Source organism: Prinia subflava, chromosome 24, assembly GCF_021018805.1.
Source record: "Prinia subflava isolate CZ2003 ecotype Zambia chromosome 24, Cam_Psub_1.2, whole genome shotgun sequence".
Classification (NCBI taxonomy): Eukaryota; Metazoa; Chordata; class Aves; order Passeriformes; family Cisticolidae; genus Prinia; species Prinia subflava.
This window is the reverse complement of record NC_086270.1, coordinates 5,807,191-5,826,805: the sequence shown is the minus strand read 5'-3', so window position 1 is coordinate 5,826,805 and position 19,615 is coordinate 5,807,191. Positions and strand designations below refer to the sequence as shown.

General features: G+C 51.1%; 1 protein-coding gene across 6 annotated transcripts in view; it reads right to left on the bottom strand.

Annotated features, from left to right (window-relative positions):
• Nucleotides 1-19,615, bottom strand: part of PUM1 (pumilio RNA binding family member 1) — an 86,186-nt gene that overhangs the window by 49,391 nt on the left and 17,180 nt on the right. For 4 of the 6 annotated variants that reach the window (XM_063419152.1, XM_063419155.1, XM_063419153.1 and 1 more), the window contains exons 3-6: nucleotides 16,886-16,954; nucleotides 6,830-6,938; nucleotides 4,682-4,860; nucleotides 2,602-2,768 (exon numbers count right to left, since the gene is read on the bottom strand). In XM_063419152.1, coding sequence (XP_063275222.1) covers nucleotides 2,602-2,768; nucleotides 4,682-4,860; nucleotides 6,830-6,938; nucleotides 16,886-16,954 — 524 coding nt within the window. The remainder of the gene's footprint in view (nucleotides 1-2,601; nucleotides 2,769-4,681; nucleotides 4,861-6,829; nucleotides 6,939-16,885; nucleotides 16,955-19,615) is intronic. The other 2 variants (XM_063419154.1, XM_063419157.1) reach the window with 1 other exon arrangement.

The window sequence follows — 19,615 nt, the reverse complement described above, 5'->3', positions numbered from 1 at the left end:
ATCTCACCAGGCTGGAAGAGACCTTCAAGATCACCAAGTCCTACCCAGCCCTAACACCTCAACTAAACCATGGCACCAGTGCCACATCCAGTCTTTGTTTGAACTCATCCAGGGATGGTGACTCCACCACCTCCCTGGGCAGACTTTATTTATTATTACTTATTCATTTATTTGTAAAAATACAAAATTGATTTATATGTAAAAATACAAAATAAAGGCGGGGATGATCCATTTCAATATCACACCCCCAGACCCACCAGAACTGCTTGGAGGTGTTGTAGAAGAGACGGAAAAATAAAAAAAGATGGTCTGAAATATTTCCCTGAGAGAATTCTATAGAGAAATGGATATATTTTAAAAAATAAACAAAAAATAAAAGCAGGAATGCTCCAGCAACCCCAGACCCACCAGAACTCCCTGGAAGTGTTGTAGAAGACAAGAAAAAAAATAAAGAGATGGTTTGAAATAGTTCTCAAAGTTGAATCTACACAGAAATTGATGTATTTAAAAAAATAAAAACAGGAATGCTCCAGCCCAGCATCAGACCCACCAGAACTGCCTGGAGGTGGTGTAAGAAAGGGGGGAATAAATAAAAAATACAGTCTGAAATAGTTCCCTGAGTTAATTCTACATAGAAATTGATGTATTTTAAAAACAAACAAAAAATAACCCCTAGTCCCCAGCCTCAAACACCTGTTACAGTAAAAATGCAAAAAAAATTCAGTTTCTGTTTTCTCCTTATTTGAGAGTCAGCCACGACAGCCATCTCCCCCAATAGTTCTATTTAATGGAAGTATTCGGTGATTTTGAACTGTGTGAGGCTCTGGCACCAAACCTCACTTACCACCATTCCAAGGCAGCTGCCACGGGCTCCTGATCACACAGAATAAGGACTGGGAGCCATGGGAATGCTTCATATCCATGGAAGAGCCAGGAATGAGCATTTCCCAGCACTTTGTTTGGCTTTTCCAGTTTATTTTCCCATTTGTTTGGCCTTCCCAGTTTTCCTACAGGCCACCAGGAGCCACATAAGGGAGTGAGGAATACAAATGTATCAATTACATCAACAGCCACAATTTCAGGAGGTTTCCACCCCTGCAGAGCTGCAAGGAACAAATCCATCCCCCCAGCTGTAATCTGGAGCAGGACATGAGCAGAGCAAACACTTTCCATAGGGGTTTCCACAGGAATCCCACACAGAGGGATTAAAAACAGAGGTGGAAATAACCCAGGATCACACAGAACCCTGGGCTCTCAGGTGTTCCCATCTCCTCCCTGAGCTTCCCTGAGGACATTCAGAACATCCCTGGGAGCTGGAGCTTCTGCTACAGCGTGGAAAAATCTTCCCAAAACCACCAAGTGCCCGTGCAGGTTTGGAATTGGGCTGATTCCACAGGGATGCCTCAGGTACTGCTGGGCAGGGCCTGCCCAGAGCCAGGGGCTGTTCTGCTCCTCACCCCACCAGTGACACAGGGGGACACAGCTGGGCCAGCTGATCCCAACTGATCCAAGGGATTTGATAAAAGAGAATTTATAATCCATTGATAAAATCATTTGGATCAGATAAAGGAAGGAGTTTGCCACACTGAGGGTGGGTAGGCCCTGGCACAGGTGCCCAGAGCAGCTGTGGCTGCCCCTGGATCCCTGGCAGTGCCCAAGGCCAGGCTGGACACTGGGGCTGGAGCAGCCTGGGACAGGGGGAGGGGTCCCTGCCATGGCAGGGTGGGATGAGAGGACCTTTAACGTCCTTTCCACCACAACCCATTCTGGGATTCTGTGATGTCCCAGCCCACAGCACCCAGAGCTGAGGGAAGAGAGAAGGGCAGGGTGTTTGGAGTGTGCTGCTTGGTCTTCAGGCACTGTCACAGAATCCCAGACTGGGTCAGGCTGGGAGGATCCCAGAGGGTCACTGGGGCCACTCCCTGCCCCAGCAGGGCCATCCCAGAGCTCAGGGCACAGCATCGTGTCCATGTGGCTCTGGAATGCCCCAGGGAGGAGAGTCCAGCCCCTCTCTGGGCTCTGCTCAGGGCTGGCACTGCCCAGGGCAGAAGTTGTGCCCCTGTGCAGGGAATTGCTGGGCTCAGCCCCTGCCCGTGGCTCTGGGGGCACTGCTGGGCCTGGAGCAGAGCCTGGGGCTGCTCTGCCCTCCCTGCGCACAGGGACGGACACAGGGACAGACAGACAGACAGACAGGGACGGACACAGGGACAGACAGAGGGATGCGGACACCCAGGGGGACACCCAGGGCTGAGGGCTCCTCTCCAGGCTGAACAGCCCCAGCTCCCTGAGCCTTTCCTGGGCAGGGAGCTGCTCTGGTGACTCCCAAGGCTTTCCTGGGAATGATGGAATGGCTGATCCCTTCCCCTGGGAAGTGCAGGATGAATTCCTGGCTCAGCTTCACTTCCATGCCCAGTTTTCCTTTCCCCATTGAAATGTTTTCACCTCAGCCCAGGAGTTTTCACTTTTCCCTTTCTGATTCTCTCCACCACAGCACCGCAAGGGACAGAGTGAGAGCCTGGAGGGGCTGAGCTGGTGGCAGAGGCTAGACTCCAGCACTGATTAATGATTAACTGATTAATTAATAACCACCAACGCACATACCTGAAATCTTTGACATCGGCGTCGATCCCGTTCTGAACAGGCAAACCATTGGATTTATCCATCACATCCCCCTCCTCCTTCAGATCTCCCAATTTATCTCCATCAAACGTGCCCTTGTTTTTCTTATCCCCTTTGTCATTCTCATCACTCTCTGCATCCCTTGGCCCCTGGGCAAAAGAGACATTGTTTTAATAAGCTGAGTTTTCAGATCAATTCTCCAGTTACCCTGAGATGGTAACAAATCAAAGACACGTCACAATAAAAGAAGACCCTTGTAAACATTAATTCCTATAAAAATAGGTAAAAATGCAAAATACTTAATAATAATCAAAGAAATAAAGAGAATTAATTCTCACTCTTCCAAGAAGGGTTTTATCTATTCAGGTTTCTTCCATTCAGTAACTCAAAGTTTGCTTCTATAGGCTCTAAAAATCCCATCCCAAAATAATTTTAAGGAATTCTCTCTCTAGATGGGACTTAAGCACTTCAAAATCAACACCAGCAAATGCTGCAGGGGCATAAAGTGAATTAGTGCCTCTCTGAAGTGCCTGGCTCAGAGACAGCTCCTGACTGGACAAGTCAGTGTTTGAAAATCACCTGAGTTTTGGAGGCATCAACAGTGAATTCCAAGGCACAACTCATTTAAAAACACTCAAATAAATCACTGCCTCAGCCATTGGCTCCTGTAATCCTGAAGCACAATTCTTTGGAGGAAAAGGGGGGAAAAAAAGAGGGGGAAAAAAAGGATTTCTGTTCTACTGGGCATTTCATGAGTGGCGTTACATTTGCAGCGTGACTGAATTTTATTTCACTTGGGAGGAGAATAAAGGGTGATGATGCCTGGGGCAGTGTTTTGAACAACAAAAGGGAGAGGAAAAACAACATAATTTATGATAAAAACCAGCAAGGGGCATATAAACATATTTATCAGAGGCAGCTTTGGTGCTGTGACAGGGACAGACATCCAAACTCTGCCTTCCACTTGACTGGAGGCAGAAGTGCTCTGCACACAACACTTCTGCCTCTATCCACTAAACCCTTTTCCCACTCTCTCTGATTGGAGGGATGGATTTTTCCCTCATATTTAGAGAAAAAAATTGTTCTGAAAGCAAAAACCTTTTGGTGTTGATTCTGGAAGGAAATAAAATTGTGCTTCTTTAATATTACTTGGAAATGCCACTTGTAAATCCAGCTTTGGAGCAATATTCCCCACACAAGGAGTGTTCAGCAGTGGCAGCTGTGTCACCACTGTCACCCTGACTGTGCTGAGCAGAAAACCCCTCCCTGACCCCCAGCTGGGACAAACTGGCTCCTTGCCCTGGGTGTTCCCACCCCAAAAATCTTCCCTGCTCCCCGCAGGGCTCTCCCAGGTTCTCAGGCATCCCCTAAGGAGAGCCAGCAGCCCCAGGAGGGCTGAGGGAAGCTGCAAAGGAGCACCCACGGGATGCTTTTCCACAATTTCTGGAGCCGTTTTCCCCACTGCAGGGCCGGGCTTGGTGCCACCTCTCCCCACACACATCCTCAATCCGAGGCTGTGCTCCCTCCCTGTCCCACAAACACAGAGGTGCTGCCTCTTCCCCAGGAAATGACCTGCCCAGGCAGCAGCCCCAGCTGTGAAACACACCCAGCCAGCAGGCAGGGACCCCAGGGAAAGGTGAGACCAGTGTAGTTACTGGGGGAGGGAGTTATCCCAAAGAACAGCACAAAAGAACCTACAGGACAAGGATAAACATCCTGCCATGACAGTTATCATCACGTAAAGAACGGGTTTGGAGCTGGGATCCCATTTTCTGGCATCATCTCACGGGGTTTTTGTACTGAGGCAGCACCACAGGCTCAGTGGAGAGGCTTGTGGAACCTTTTCCAAGCACTAGTTTGGATGGGGCGTTTCTGCTGGGGGGCTTTTCCAAGGATCCAGGGAATGCCCACACCCTCCCATCTCCCATCCCACATCCCCCAGCCAAGGACTAAACCTGCCCTGTTTGAGGGAAGAGCAAAGAAACCTCTAAGAATGATTCACAGCCAACCAAACCAAGCAGCAAGGGGAGAACAGAACAGGGCTGTGGGATCAGGCACTTACAAATCCTCCTTTCCTGAGGCAGGAGTCTCCAGGAGACGAGCTCAGCACGTACTCCACCATGCTCACTCCCAGCCCTCCGCTCTCCGACCGCGGGGACAGCACCGAGTTCACCTCGCTGTTCACATGGAAGCCCTGCCCAGGTCTCCTCTGAACCATAATTGGCTGGGAAACAGAGTGATCTGCAACAAAAACATGGGAAATTCTCACAAGCACATCCAACTGTTCAAAGGAGGCAAATTAAATCATTCAATATGTACTCCCCAGGGGCTTATTTGCACAGAGAAGTGCCAACTTTGCGACTCTATTGATGTCCATTAGCAAAACCAGGATGGCTTTCTCATTTTTTAAATACTGCAACATGTAAACCTGCAAGTGAGAGCTATGTTTAAAAACTAAACTTGTAAAATTTCAGAAATTTAAGACTAATTAAAGACTGCCATTAAAAAATCAAAGTTATAGTTTTCAGTTTTAGTTAAATTCTGGCATTAGTACAGTGAAAAACAAATTCTGGATTGTCATTTAAAACATGATCCTGCTGCTCCACCAGCCTTGTGTCCTTTGTTGCATCAATTGTTGTTTTCATGTCATGATCTGAGATTTTCTTGGCTGTTCTCTCCTCAAGAAAAGGTCTGTGGGGAGTTCATTTCTTTTTCCTCATCCCCCTGTCCTCCTTTTGCCATCCCTGGAGCCTGAGGCTTTGAGGTGCAACCAGGACACACTCGGGAGTCCCCAAATCCTTCTGGGCTCTGCAAAAATCCCTGGCTGGGCAGGAGGGAGGGACCCCAAGGAGAGCAGGGCAGGAATTCTCTGCTCCTGGCAACAGGCAGGGAGTCAGAAAGAGCAGGTCTGGAATTGCCAGGGGCTGGTGAGACAAGGAAGGGACATCAATATCCAAGGATATCGACACTGGAGCTTCCTCATGAGGCAGGTGAAAGTTAATTCCATTCTGTCACTGCTCCTGGCTAAACCTCCCTCCTCTCCCCATCACTGTGGTCACAAAGGGACTTGGCCTGGGGAGGTTTTTCAGGGATAAAGCTTCCAAAAAAGGGGAAAAGCCAGTTTTAACCTAGCACTGCTGCCCAACTCGGTGTCCCCAGGAGGGGACGGAAGGGCAGGACTACAGCTTTTAGCTTTTAAAAGTCCTAAAACATCTTTAAAGGTTCTAAATCAGCTTTGAGGCAGAGGAGTGAAAGCCCAGATCCATGAGGGGCATCCTGTGGGCCAAGGAAGATCCGGGCCAGCTCCCAAAGCCTGGCTCAGCCCTGATCCCCCTCGGCTCCAGGCTGGACTAAGGCAGGTACAAGGCGCTCCCGAGGGCTGGGACAGGCTGCAGCTCCCCAAATCCCCCCAAGCCCAGGCTGACCCAGCCAGGCACAGTTTGAGAAGCTCTGTCCCCTTTTCATGGCCACTTTTCAATGTAAATAATAAAATAAGGCCTTATCACTATCCCAAAGCTTTCAATTTAAAAATGAATATTTTCATCAGGGAAAACCCAGCCAGGTAAATCCCATTCCTGGGAACTGCACCAGACACTCAGCAGTGTTTCAGGGCAGATTCATTACCAGAAACCATGGACAGAACAAATCAAAGGTCAGCATTTCAAACCCAGCACTTGCAGGTTTGGTTTTTTTCCTTAAACCAACCTGAATATTCTCCCCCAAAGTCCCAATTCAAGGAGAGTCTGTGATGCAAGAACAAAATCCTTGGCAGATTTAAGTCAATACTAATTCAAAACATCTTTTTTTTTTTTTTTTTTTAACTGAATGATGAGTTTTGGTTGCTTGGTTTAGTACTTCAAAAATGAAGTTTTTTATTATTATTCATCTGTTCTCCAATATCTTCTTTCAGCTGATCCCTCCCAAGGTAGAAAACACATCAGAAATTGAAATTTTAAGGGTAATTTATGATTTTTAAGCAGATAAACACGAATTTATACATATTCACATTAGACAACATTTTAACATCCATGGATATCTTAATTTCAACACAAAGCAATGTGAGGTTTTCTATTTCTTTTTTATTATTTAAACCAGATGGGTTTTAAACCTTTTCAAAGCTGTGTCATCCAGCCTGGCCAGTGACTCTGAGTAAATAAATTGCACATTTCTGCTTTCAACCCCAACTAAATTAAGGAAGTAATTGAGCTACCTGATGTTCCCCAAGCACTGTCTCTCCACTGATCTCCCAGAAATATCCCTTTTGGTCCATCTTTGCTGGAATCATCAGATTCCCAAAACTTTTTACCCGGCAACAGCTGCTGCAATTAAAAAAAAGGAAAGAAAAAGAAAGGAAAAAAAATTAAAAAAGAACAAAACAAAGCAAAGCACAATTAAAATAAGTATAAAATGCAAACATAAACCATAAGCATCTCCCTTCTATCAGGAATCAATCATTAAAGACAACTGATACAATCCAAATATTTGTATCTCCGAGGTGAAAGCTGAGGGAACAATTCCATCCCCCCATTCCTGATTTTCCTCCCGGTTCCAGGAGCCCCCCACACATCACACACTCACACACCGACACTCTGCAGCCTCTCTGCACTCACAAGGGAAAAAAAAGGGGGAAAATATTGCAATTTAAATGTTTTCCTGGCTTCACCTGGGAGCTCCCAGCACAAATTCCTGCCAAATGGGAGCTGCTGCTGGAGGGACAGGAAAACAGGGAGAGAAAAGCTCAGGAGTTCCCTCTTCTCCCTTCTGCTGAGGATTCCCGTGCTCCAGGGGCTGTTCGGGAATGGTGATGGGAGGGAGGGCAGCGCCTGCCACGTGTGGGGAACGGGAAAAGATCCCAGGGAACGGGACAGAGCCACCCCGGGAATGGGACAGAGCCACCCCGGGAACAGGACAGAGCCATCCCGGGAACAGGACAGAGCCATCCCGGGAACAGGACAGAGCCACCCCGGGAACGGGACAGAGCCACCCCGGGAACAGGACAGAGCCACCCCGGGAACAGGACAGAGCCACCCCGGGGACGGGACAGAGCCACCCTGGGAACGGGACAGAGCCACCCCGGGAACGGGACAGAGCCACCCCGGGAACGGGACAGAGCCACCCTCGGGGACGGGACAGAGCCACCCTCGGGGACGGGACAGAGCCACCCCGGGAACGGGACAGAGCCACCCCGGGGACGGGACAGAGCCACCCCGGGGACGGGACAGAACCACCCTGGGAACGGGACAGAGCCACCCCGGGGACGGGACAGAGCCACCCTCGGGGATGGGACAGAGCCACCCTGGGAACGGGACAGAGCCACCCTCGGGGATGGGACAGAGCCACCCTCGGGGACGGGACAGAGCCACCCTGGGAACGGGACAGAGCCACCCTGGGAACGGGACAGAGCCACCCTGGGGATGGGACAGAGCCACCCTCGGGGATGGGACAGAGCCACCCTGGGAACGGGACAGAGCCACCCTCGGGGATGGGACAGAGCCACCCTGGGAACGGGACAGAGCCACCCTGGGAACGGGACAGAGCCACCCTCGGGCTGGGACAGCCCAGGGGTCCTGCCTCTGGAGGGCAGAGAGAACAATTCCCATTCTTCAGAGTTTTGGGAACAGCTTCACCAGGGATCACCTCCACACAGGAATTCCAGGCCCTCAGGTGGCAAAGGCACAATATCCCAGGAAATCCTCTGGATGGGATGGATGGAATTCCCAGGGAAAACAGGGACATTCCCAGCAAATTAGCCACAAATTGAGCCTTGTCTCAGCTGGGATAAAACTCAAGGAACTGAAGATTAAAAGAACCTGAATCTGCCTGAAATTACCATGGAACAAACAAGAACCATCAGATATGGGCATCTCTCCTCTGCATCAGGAGGGTGATAAATCCTGATTGGGATTTGTTTCAATACCCTGACTGATATCAAATTAAATATCCTGATAACCACTTCAATATCTTGATTTGATATCAAATTCCATGCCCTGATTGATATCAAATTTAATATCCTGATAACCACTTCAATACCTTTAGTTGATATCAAATTCCATGCCCTGGTTGATATCAAATTCAATATCCTGACTGATATCAGCTCCTGCTAATAACTCCAGCAGCAGATGTGCAAATTCACGGCTGAACTTGAGGAGTAAATCAGTTGCTGGATGCAAAGGAAGCACCAATAACTGATTTCACAGCTCTTGTGAAATCCTGTGCTGGTTTAAACCACAATCAAAGTTATGCTCTCCATTTCCTCCTCAACCCAACAAAGACCTGTTTGTTTACAAAACCACTCAGTTTTCAGGCTGATTTCAGACAGGATTTCTCCTCACACCCTCAGCACAGCGTAGGCTGCTTGAAGATAAAAGCAGGGACCTTGCCCCATGCTCCCCTTTATGCAATCCCAAAATAACTCCAAATGCAAGGAGGCTCCCATGAGTAACAATCATTTCCAAACACAGATGAACCTGTTCTCCATCTGCACCGGGAAGGAGGTGAAAGCCGAGCCACTGCTCTCCAGAATTTATGAACATTAACACACATCAGGTGTCTTGCAATTTTTTTTAAGCTTCTGTCATTCCCATGCTTCTTCAAATGCAGCTTTTATCCTCTCCTGCTGTTGCCACAGTGCAGAAATAACTCTCCTCACAGCATTGCAAGGAATTTTGAACAGAAAGCAGCACTAACTGATTAAATTGAATTTGAGCTGCAGTTAAACACTTCCCATTTCCCCTGACAACACCTCACAGTGCAGGACACAAAATGTTCTGCAGCCACAGCTCCAATCACAAAATCCCAGAATGCTTTGGAAAGACTTTAAATCCCACCCAGAGCCACCCCTGCCATGGCAGGGACACCTCCCCTGTCCCAGGCTGCTCCAGCCCCAGGGTCCAGCCTGGCCTTGGGCACTGCCAGGGATCCAGGGGCAGCCACAGCTGCTCTGGCAATTCCAGCCCAGCCCCTGCCCACCCTCACAGGGAACAATTCCTGCCCAATCTCCCAGCCAGCCCTGCCCTCTGGCACTGGAAGCCATTCCCTGGCTCCTGTCCCTCCACTGCCTTGTAAAAATCCCTCTCTTGTATCCTTGAAAAGAAAATCATGGAATTGTTAAGGTTGGAAATTACCCTGTTCTGCTCAATCTTTCTTGCCTCTGTCCTGCAAGGCCATACCCCTCCCACCCTATATTTCTCCTCGGGAAGAAATTCCTCCCTGGCAGGGTGGGCAGGGGCTGGGCTGGAATTGCCAGAGCAGCTGTGGCTGCCCCTGCATCCCTGGCAGTGCCCAGGGCCAGGCTGGACACTGGGGCTGGAGCAGCCTGGGACAGGGGAGGGGTCCCTGGGGTGGAACTGGATGAGCTCTGAGATCCCTTCCCACCCAGACCACTCTGGGATTCTCTCACACCTGCAGCAGCTCCAGCACACCCAGCTCTACAACAGCTTTTCCCTGCTGGAGCGGGACCTGGAGCCAATCCAGCCCTTCCCTGTTTGCCCTGCTCTCCTCTACCCCTTTCCTAAGGAAAACAAAACGTTTCCCAACACGATCCTGCACCCCAACACCTTTTGAATTTTGCAGTGAATCACAGACAAGGGTCGCAACACAACTTCCCTCTCACCATGCCCTGCACAAACCACTCCAGTTCTGTCCCCCCCAGTTTAATCTTTCCCCACCAGAAGCACCAAGTTTCCAACTGGAAGTTCTGTACCATCAGCAGAAACAAACAGAATAGAGATGTTTACCTCACACGGAGATTCCAGATCTATTTCGAGATAGCAGAGAAACCCAAAAGCCAATATTAACAGATGCATGGGGGGACAGCTTTGTTCTGTCAAGTGCTGCTCCAACCAACACAGAGGTTAGCAAGCAGCAATCATCTGCACTGAATTATGCAACAGGCTGCCAAGACAATGAATTTTTCCTCAGGGAAAGTTGTCAGTTGCAATGGAGGAGAAAAAAAAGGTATTTTAAATTACTTTCATCCTGTTCTGCAGGTTGGAAATTTAAAAGGAACAAGCAGCAGTTTAGAAGCAGAGTCATTTATTCATTCCCTGGTTTTTATTAAAATTGACCCTATCCAGTATGAAAATAATCCTGCTAAGCCCTCTTACAAAGGACTTACCAGTTAGGCCAATATTCAATTTAGCAGAGCAGGGAGGAGGGGAGGACTTACCCATCATCAACAAAAGCAATACTTCCAGCAGCCAGGGCACAGAGATCCCTCTGAGATGGGATTATGAATTAGACAAATTAAGAAAACTGATCCCTATCAGACAAGGAAAATATTAAGATAAAAGCAGCCATCTGTGCAGTGGAGAACTGGGTTTATCTGCAGCAACAGGTAGGGGAGGCAGAGCGGGTGTTTACGGGTGTTTACAGGTCCTGCTCTGCTTTACAAAGCCGGAGATGTTATCGGCCCTGCCGGGCTGCTGCCAGCTGGGGCAGGGAGGGGAGCACCGGCAGCACTGCCAGCACTGCACAGCACCCACAATGCCAGCCCTGCACAGCACCCACAATGCCAGCCCTGCACAGCACCCACAATGCCAGCCCTGCACAGCACTGCACAGCACCCACAGCCCTGCACAGCACCCACAGCCCTGCACAGCACCCACAATGCCAGCCCTGCACAGCACCCACAATGCCAGCCCTGCACAGCACCCACAGCCCTGCACAGCACCCACAGCCCTGCACAGCACCCACAATGCCAGCCCTGCACAGCACCCACAATGCCAGCCCTGCACAGCACCCACAATGCCAGCACTGCACAGCACCCACAATGCCAGCCCTGCACAGCACCCACAATGCCAGCCCTGCACAGCACCCACAGCCCTGCACAGCACCCACAATGCCAGCCCTGCACAGCACCCACAATGCCAGCCCTGCACAGCACCCACAATGCCAGCCCTGCACAGCACCCACAATGCCAGCCCTGCACAGCACCCACAGCCCTGCACAGCACCCACAGCCCTGCACAGCACCCACAATGCCAGCCCTGCACAGCACCCACAATGCCAGCCCTGCACAGCGCCCACAGCCCTGCACAGCACTGTCAGCCCTGCACAGCACCCACAATGCCAGCCCTGCACAGCACCCACAATGCCAGCCCTGCACAGCACCCACAATGCCAGCCCTGCACAGCACCCACAATGCCAGCCCTGCACAGCACCCACAATGCCAGCCCTGCACAGCACCCACAATGCCAGCCCTGCACAGCACTGCACAGCACCCACAATGCCAGCCCTGCACAGCACCCACAATGCCAGCCCTGCACAGCACTGCACAGCACCCACAATGCCAGCCCTGCACAGCACCCACAATGCCAGCCCTGCACAGCACTGCCAGCCCTGCACAGCACCCACAATGCCAGCCCTGCACAGCACTGCCAGCCCTGCACAGCACCCGCAGCACTGCCAGCCCTGCACAGCACCCACAATGCCAGCCCTGCACAGCACTGCCAGCCCTGCACAGCACCCACAGCCCTGCACAGCACTGCACAGCACCCACAATGCCAGCCCTGCACAGCCCTGCACAGCACTGTCAGCACTGCCAGCACTGCCAGCCCTGCACAGCACCCACAATGCCAGCCCTGCACAGCACCCACAATGCCAGCCCTGCACAGCACCCACAATGCCAGCCCTGCACAGCACCCACAATGCCAGCCCTGCACAGCACCCACAATGCCAGCCCTGCACAGCCCTGCACAGCACCCACAATGCCAGCCCTGCCCAGCGCTGCCAGCCCTGCACAGCACCCACAATGCCAGCCCTGCACAGCGCCCACAGCCCTGCACAGCACTGCACAGCACTGCACAGCACTCACAGCACCCACAGCCCTGCACAGCACCCACAGCCCTGCACAGCACTGCACAGCACTGCCAGCCCTGCACAGCACTGCCAGCCCTGCCAGCCCTGCACGGTCCGGGACAGCCCTGCACGGTCCCTCCACTGCCCCTGCACTGCACTGTCCCTGCCCAGCCCTGCACTGCCCCTGCCCAGAACAGGCAGCAGCCTGCCCACCCCAGGACTCACTCTGTTCACAGCTCTGGGGAGAGAACAAGAAAAGGAGCACAGGATTGGGAATGTTTGACCATTCCCTGTGCTCTTGTTCAGGTCTGCCCTCAGCCCTGCCCTCAGCTTTCCTGAATGTGCCAGGGGAGCTCCTGTGGCACCATCACCAACCTTGCTCCACTGCTCCCATCTCCAACACAGCCCCATTGTTTCCATCTCCATCCTGGCTCCACTCCCATCTCCAAAACTGCCAGAGCTGGGGAAACTGAAAAACTCAACCCCAACATTATTCCCAACTGCCAGTACTCCCCAGCTGCCAATGAATCATAAATTTATGGGGCCAATTAATCACAAATTTATGGGAACACAGCACAGGCATCAGTAGCATGGAAAGCAGAGGCACAAGAGTTTCGTTTGGGATGATTTTTTTCTTCATTTTTGTTTGGCTTGTGGTTGTTTTCTTTAAAGCAGCTACAGAAGTGTCCAGCCCCAGTGTCACAGCCACTGTGACAGGGTCCCTCTGCAGGGGCTTCTCCAGGACCTACCCAGCTGCACCAGTGGGGCACTAACCATGGACATGGGCGTGGAATCATGGAATATCCAGAGTTGGAATATCCACAGGGATCATGGATTTCAGCTCCTGCACCCTAACAACCCCACCCTGTGCACCCCTGGAGCTGTGGCAGCCTCGAGGCCGTGCCCATTCCCTGGGGAGCCTGGGCAGTGCCAGCACCCTCTGGGGAAAGAACCTTTCCCTGCTCTGCAGCCTGAGCCTGCCCTGGCCCAGCTGCAGCCGTGCCCTGGGTGCTGTCCCTGTCCCAGGGAGCAGAGATCCAAGGTGCCTCTCCAGGTTCTGATGTCCCAGAGCTCCCCCACAACGATCCCCAGGGGCTGCAGGAATTTCAATGCTCTCACTCAGTGCTCCCAGCACTGCCACCTGCAAGGGCAGCAGCCCAGCAAGAGTTCACACTTTCAGTTAAATGCGTATTTCTTACCAGCACTTCTCTGCCAGGGCAGGTGCAATTCCCTGCTACCCCCAATATTCCAGGTTTGAAGTTAAGCACCTCCAGTTGCCTCATGGCTCTGTGTCCTCACCCTCCTCCCACCCTCTGGATTAAATTTCACCAGCAACTCGCCCAGCTGCTCCTTGACTCCAGACAGACTTTGCACAACCTACTCCAAAGCCAAGGTCCCAAATGCCTGTAAGGGGTAGGGGACAGACCCAACTCACAGCCCCTCCGTGCTGCCCGCTGTCCCCAGAGACACTCAGCGATATTCCCTGCTGCAAAGCTACAGATCCAAGAGATTCCAGCAAGGAAAAGCAGATATGCAGCTCCTCATCCTGAGCCTGGGGGAGAAAGGGAACTTGCAGGGTTTGTGTTAAGCCAAAGATAAGGGGCAGGGCTGTGGGATCAAGGCATTAAGGGCCACATGTGCTGGGCTGAGCCACAGCACCAAAATCTCGCATTTTGGAACTGCTGGACAAATCTCCAGGGTGAGTTCCCTCATCCCAGAGAACAGCCTGGACAAGGTGCTGCAACAGAGGAACAATATCCCCTGCCCCCAGGGCTGCTTTCAGCATTACTGACCATGGCCACTACCAACAGCACAAAGCTTTCAGTTTAAAGCAAAAGGGGCTCTGGGGCTCTTTTCAATCCCTGCTTGAGAAAATATTGCACTTCCACTCACGGGAAATTCGGGAATATGAGGCTGGGAGTGTGAGGATGGAAACAACCCCAAGAGAGATAGAAGTTGTGGGGGTTTTAAAGTATTCTTAATGTTCCCAAATAAGGATAACTGCTGATCTCCAAGTATTACCTATATTCCGAGAGCAGGATCGATAAGAGCTTCAACTGCTTGACACTGCTCTTTAAAAAACTGCTCTGATGTCTTCACAAACTCCTGGAATTACGATGATGCTTAACAAGGAGCAAGAAAACAATAAGAGAAAAGAAATCTAACACTAAATGCAGAAATGCTCTTCCTCATCTTTCTCCTCCAGATTTTTCACTATCAAGTTATTTCACTATCATTTATTTCAGACTTTCTGACTTTCTCCCCAAGTTTCCTTCTCATTCCAGGAACAGAAGAAGAGGCAGAAACCACCAGTGCCTTGTTAGGGCATCTCAACTGCATAAAATCCAGGTGAGGAACACGGTCCTGAAAGTCAACACAGATCCTGTGGGATTTCCTGAAATCAGCCTTGGAGAGACAGCGAGAAAATTCAATGGATAAAGAATGGAAACTGTGGGACTGAGGGAGAAAAACCCCAAAAGAAACAAGAAATGGTGGTTTAGCTGAAAGAGAAGGGTGAGATGTCACCTTTCCTGGAAAGGAAAAACCTGCTCATTCCAGCATATGGAAAAGCCCAGTGACAAAAGGATGCCATTGCCAAAACTTTCTGCATCACAGTTACAAGGGGGGAAAAATGACTCATTACTGGAAGGCAAAGCTCCAAAACACAAACCCAACCCCGCTCCTCTCAGAAATGCCTAAATAAACCAAAAGCTGGGAGAGCTCAGCATTTTTAGGAATTCCTTCAGGCATCTCAGCTCCGTGACCTTGTGTCACGATCAGCAAAGCCGAGCGCCGCGCTCGCCGTGAACCTGCCCACAGCCAGCCCGGGCTCTCTGAGAATGAACCTCCTGCCCAAAGCAGGAGTCACCAAATCACCTCCCCGGAACATTCCCACCCCCAGCATTCCACAGAAAAGCTGCACATGGAGCACAGCAGCTGCTGTGCAGCAGCTTCAGGCAGGTTTTTAATGTCAGGTTTGCTCCTTTGAAAATCATTTTCACCTCCTCATAGTCAATAGTCTTGGGGTAAATTAATCCAACCTGGAAAAACAGATTTTTCTCTCACGTCAAATAAAAATGCAACCCTGGATTATGGTTTTCCACAGAAGGGGGTGGAGCAGGGAAGGGGGGAAGCGGGCAAGGGGGGAAGCGGGCAAGGGGGGAAGCAGGGAAGGGGGGAAGCAGGGAAGGGGGGAAGCAGGGAAGGGGGGAAGCAGGGAAGGGGGGAAGCAGGGAAGGGGGGAAGCAGGGAAGGGGGGAAGCAGGGAAGGGGGGAAGCAGGGAAGGGGGGAAGCAGGGAAGGGGGGAAGCAGGGAAGGGGGGAAGCAGGGAAGGGGGGAAGCAGGGAAGGGGGGAAGCAGGGAAGGGGGGAAGCAGGGAAGGGGGGAAGCAGGGAAGGGGGGAAGCAGGGAAGGGGGGAAGCAGGGAAGGGGGGAAGCAGGGAAGGGGGGAAGCAGGGAAGGGGGGAAGCAGGGAAGGGGGGAAGCAGGGAAGGGGGGAGGTCTTTGACCTGAGAGAAGGAACCCTCCTATGAATCACACTACACCACTCCTGGTTTGCTCTTTTCTCCAGAACAGCCACTTCAAGGTTCCAGGGATTTTTATTTTCTACACCTGGATCATGCAGTGGGTAACAGACAGGATGGACTGAACATGAAGTAAATAAGCTTGTCTGAACTTGAGAGGAGCATCAGACTGGCATCAAGCTGAGCTGCCACACATGAACATCCTCCTACCAGAACTGATTTTCTCCTCCTAAAGGCAAAAGGAATCAGGCAAGGCAAAGAAGCCTTTCCATCCAACTTCCAGGAACCTACAGGAACAAGCTATTCTTTCAGGTCACTCTAAAATTAGATAAATTCTCTTTTTTCCAACTAAAACAGTGGGCATTTCCCCCTAAATCTGCCACCTCCTTGCTGCTGTGAGAGATGAAATGAACTCTGGCTGGGGTGCTGTGAAGTTCAGCTGCAGGCCCATTATCTCTGTGCTGCCCTTATCCCTCCTGCAGCCCTGGCTCACGCTGCCCAGTTACCCCAAACCTTGAACACAGCCCTGGCCTTTCTGCAAGAGGCACAAAAAAGGTGCCCAGGAGTGGAGAGGGCAGCAGACATTGCCCCACAGCACAACGGGGCCTGAGCTCAGTGAATCCCAAAATAAACCTGCTCCAAGGACTGGGACACCTGTGCCCAGGCAGATTCTGAGCTGTGGCTGTCCAGCCACGCTCTCCTGCTGGATGAGCCAACAGGCGGAGGTTGAGCTGTTCCTCCCCCTGAGATGGATTCCACCCTGGCAGGTTTGGGGTTGGATCAACCACACACACACACACACACACACACACACACCCCCACCCCCTTGCAGGCAGAATGCAGAACCCTCAGCATCACAACTGTCCAAGCAGCCTCAAAAAGCTGCTATTTCATTCCCTCCCCCTCCCAAAATATGGATGTTTTTCTCCAGGCCTCTCACTTACCTCTCCCATAGCCCGTCCCTCCAGAGCCAGCGCTTGGAAATCGTGATTCAGTTCATCCATGGAACGCACCTATTCATAGAGGGGAGAAAAGGCCATGAGGAAATGCTTTTATTTGCTGTTATTTTTATTATAATCAGAGTTTATCACCATTTTTCTGCTCCAGACTGAGCTACATTCCACATGAGAGCCTGTAACAACGTTATGGAGCTCCAGAGGATGACTTACCTTTAACACTCCCAGCAGTTAGAAAATTTATATACTTTCATTATTATATACACACGTGTATCATAACACACGGATTTGTATGTGTGTGTTACATTTACACATGCACAAGAAAGGAACAACCAGCAATTACTTTTAAGACACACAAAGCCTAACACAACTGTCTCTGCTCGTGGTTTCAGGTGAGGGAGTCAAGGCATGAGGTGCCAGCATCATTTCAGATGGGAATCAAGGAAAGTCTCCTGTATAAACCTAGCAAATTTACATTCAGGTTACACTGACATGAAGGGGAAAAACACAACGGTTTGAATTGATGAAAATTGAGTTATTGAGAGCAGAAAAACAAAGCATAAACTTGAAACAACTGGTTAAGTAAGCTGACAGAACAACAGAACATCCTGAGTTCAACAGATCCACAAGGAAGATCCAGTCCAGCCCCTGTGCCTGCCCAGACCCCCAAAAATCCCCCCTGAGCATCCCTGCAGTGCTGTCCAAAGGCTCCTGGAGCTGTGGCAGCCTTGGGGCCGTGCCCATTCCCTGGGGAGCCTGGGCAGTGTCAGCACCTCTGGGGGAAGAACCTTTCCCTGCTCTGCAGCCTGAGCCTGCCCTGGCCCAGCTCCAGCCGTGCCCTGGGTGCTGTCCCTGTCCCAGGGCAGGGATGGGTGCCTGACATGGACTGGATATGTTGAAAATGCAGGAAAACCCTTCTGCTGCTTCTCACTCCCAAATCCCAGCCACTGAGCACACACAAGGAAGCAAATCAAAAAAGAAACCCCAACTCTGGACTCGAGGCCAAAGCCCAGCAATGGAGCCACGTGCCGGGACCGGGAGCAGCTGATTGCCCGTCCCAGCAGCCACAAACACCCCGCACAAGCAGGAACTACTCCCCTCCTACTCAGTGTTTACACACTCCCTGCAGCCCAGCAGGGCTCAGGCACCGCTCTGCTGAGCAGGGAGGAGTGTACAAAGCACGTTTAAATGAGTAATGCCCACATTGATCCGGGGTCCGTGGGATGTTTGTGTGCACACTGACCCAGGATGCTGCAGGTTTACACACAGGGTTTAGTCCTGGCTCACTCAGAGCCCTCCCAGACTGAGGAAGGAGCTCAGCAATACCTGGTGGGTCATTTACAGGACATAAAAATCCCAAAAACTGTTCAGATGCTCATGGCCCACCAGTAAGCAGCCCTGTAATGTTCCACCACCATCACTGACCTTAACCCTGACTTCTGATACTGCAGCACCACCTCCAGCAGGACCAAGACCTTGGGATTATGTTTGACTTCTATTCTAAGACAAGTTCTCAAATAAGACAATATTTATAGATCTCAGCTGAGACAATATTCTGGACATCTCAACTTAAGAATTAGATGGAAGAAAGCACCACCAGAAACCCCCTCCAGTCTAAATTCTTCTATTTTGTGGCCATCATAATTTGCAAAAGATTAGTGGTATATTATTGAATTATTTAGTAGATATTTACATAATTTGCAAATCCTCAGGGGTCACTCACTCAGAATCCCAGTTTAAAAATCAGGTATCTCTTGTTAGTGTACCTCAGCTCAGCTCTTTTCAGTTCTGCCTCAGCCTTGCCACCTTTTGCAGTGACATTTGTCACATGGGCCACCAATATCCAGTGCAAACCCTTCCCAAACTGCAGCCCCACGGGTTCCACCCCTGCCAGCTCCACCCCTGCTCTGCAGCTGCCACAGCTCAGCTGCCTGGTGCCACACAAACATCACTGGGACCAAATTCCTCCATGGAGCACCTCGAGCTGAACTCATGGAAAGCGCTGCAACCCCCAGATGTGCCAAACCACAAAAGCTGGCAGAGAGTAAATTATTATTTTCATCAGACATCAGAGGAAAGGAGAAGCTGCACAGAGGATTCAGAAGGTGATGTGAACTCATCACTGCTGAAGTGATGTGCCAGCAAACCACAAAAGCCACCACAAAAGCTGCTCCAAGTGTGTCCAGCAGCTTCCCCAAAACAAATCATCTCCCAGGGGTGGGTGCTGAGCTGTGGGAACCTCAAAACAAAGCTGCTACAAAGATCCAATCCTTGCATTCCCAGCAAAATCCAAAAGGACATTAAATGATATTTGTATTCGATTTGGTCAACCTGGAATCATGGACTGGTTTGGGTTGGAGGGGACATTAAAGCTCCTCCAGAGCCACCCCTGCCGTGGCAGGGACCCCTCCCCCTGTCCCAGGCTGCTCCAGTCCCAGGGTCCAGCCTGGCCTTGGGCACTGCCAGGGATCCAGGGGCAGCCACAGCTGCTCTGGCAATTCCAGCCCAGTCCCTGCCCACCCTGCCAGGGAATAATTTCTCCCACAGATCCAATGAACACCAAGCCTCTGTCAGTTTGAAGCCATCTCCTCCCCTCAGCCTAGGCTGCTGTCTGTAGTCCCTCTCCATCTTTCCCTGCAGGTGCTGGAAGGCCACAGTGAGATCACCCCAGAGCCTCCTCTCTTCCAGGCTGAACAGTCCCAATCTCTCAGCTTTCCT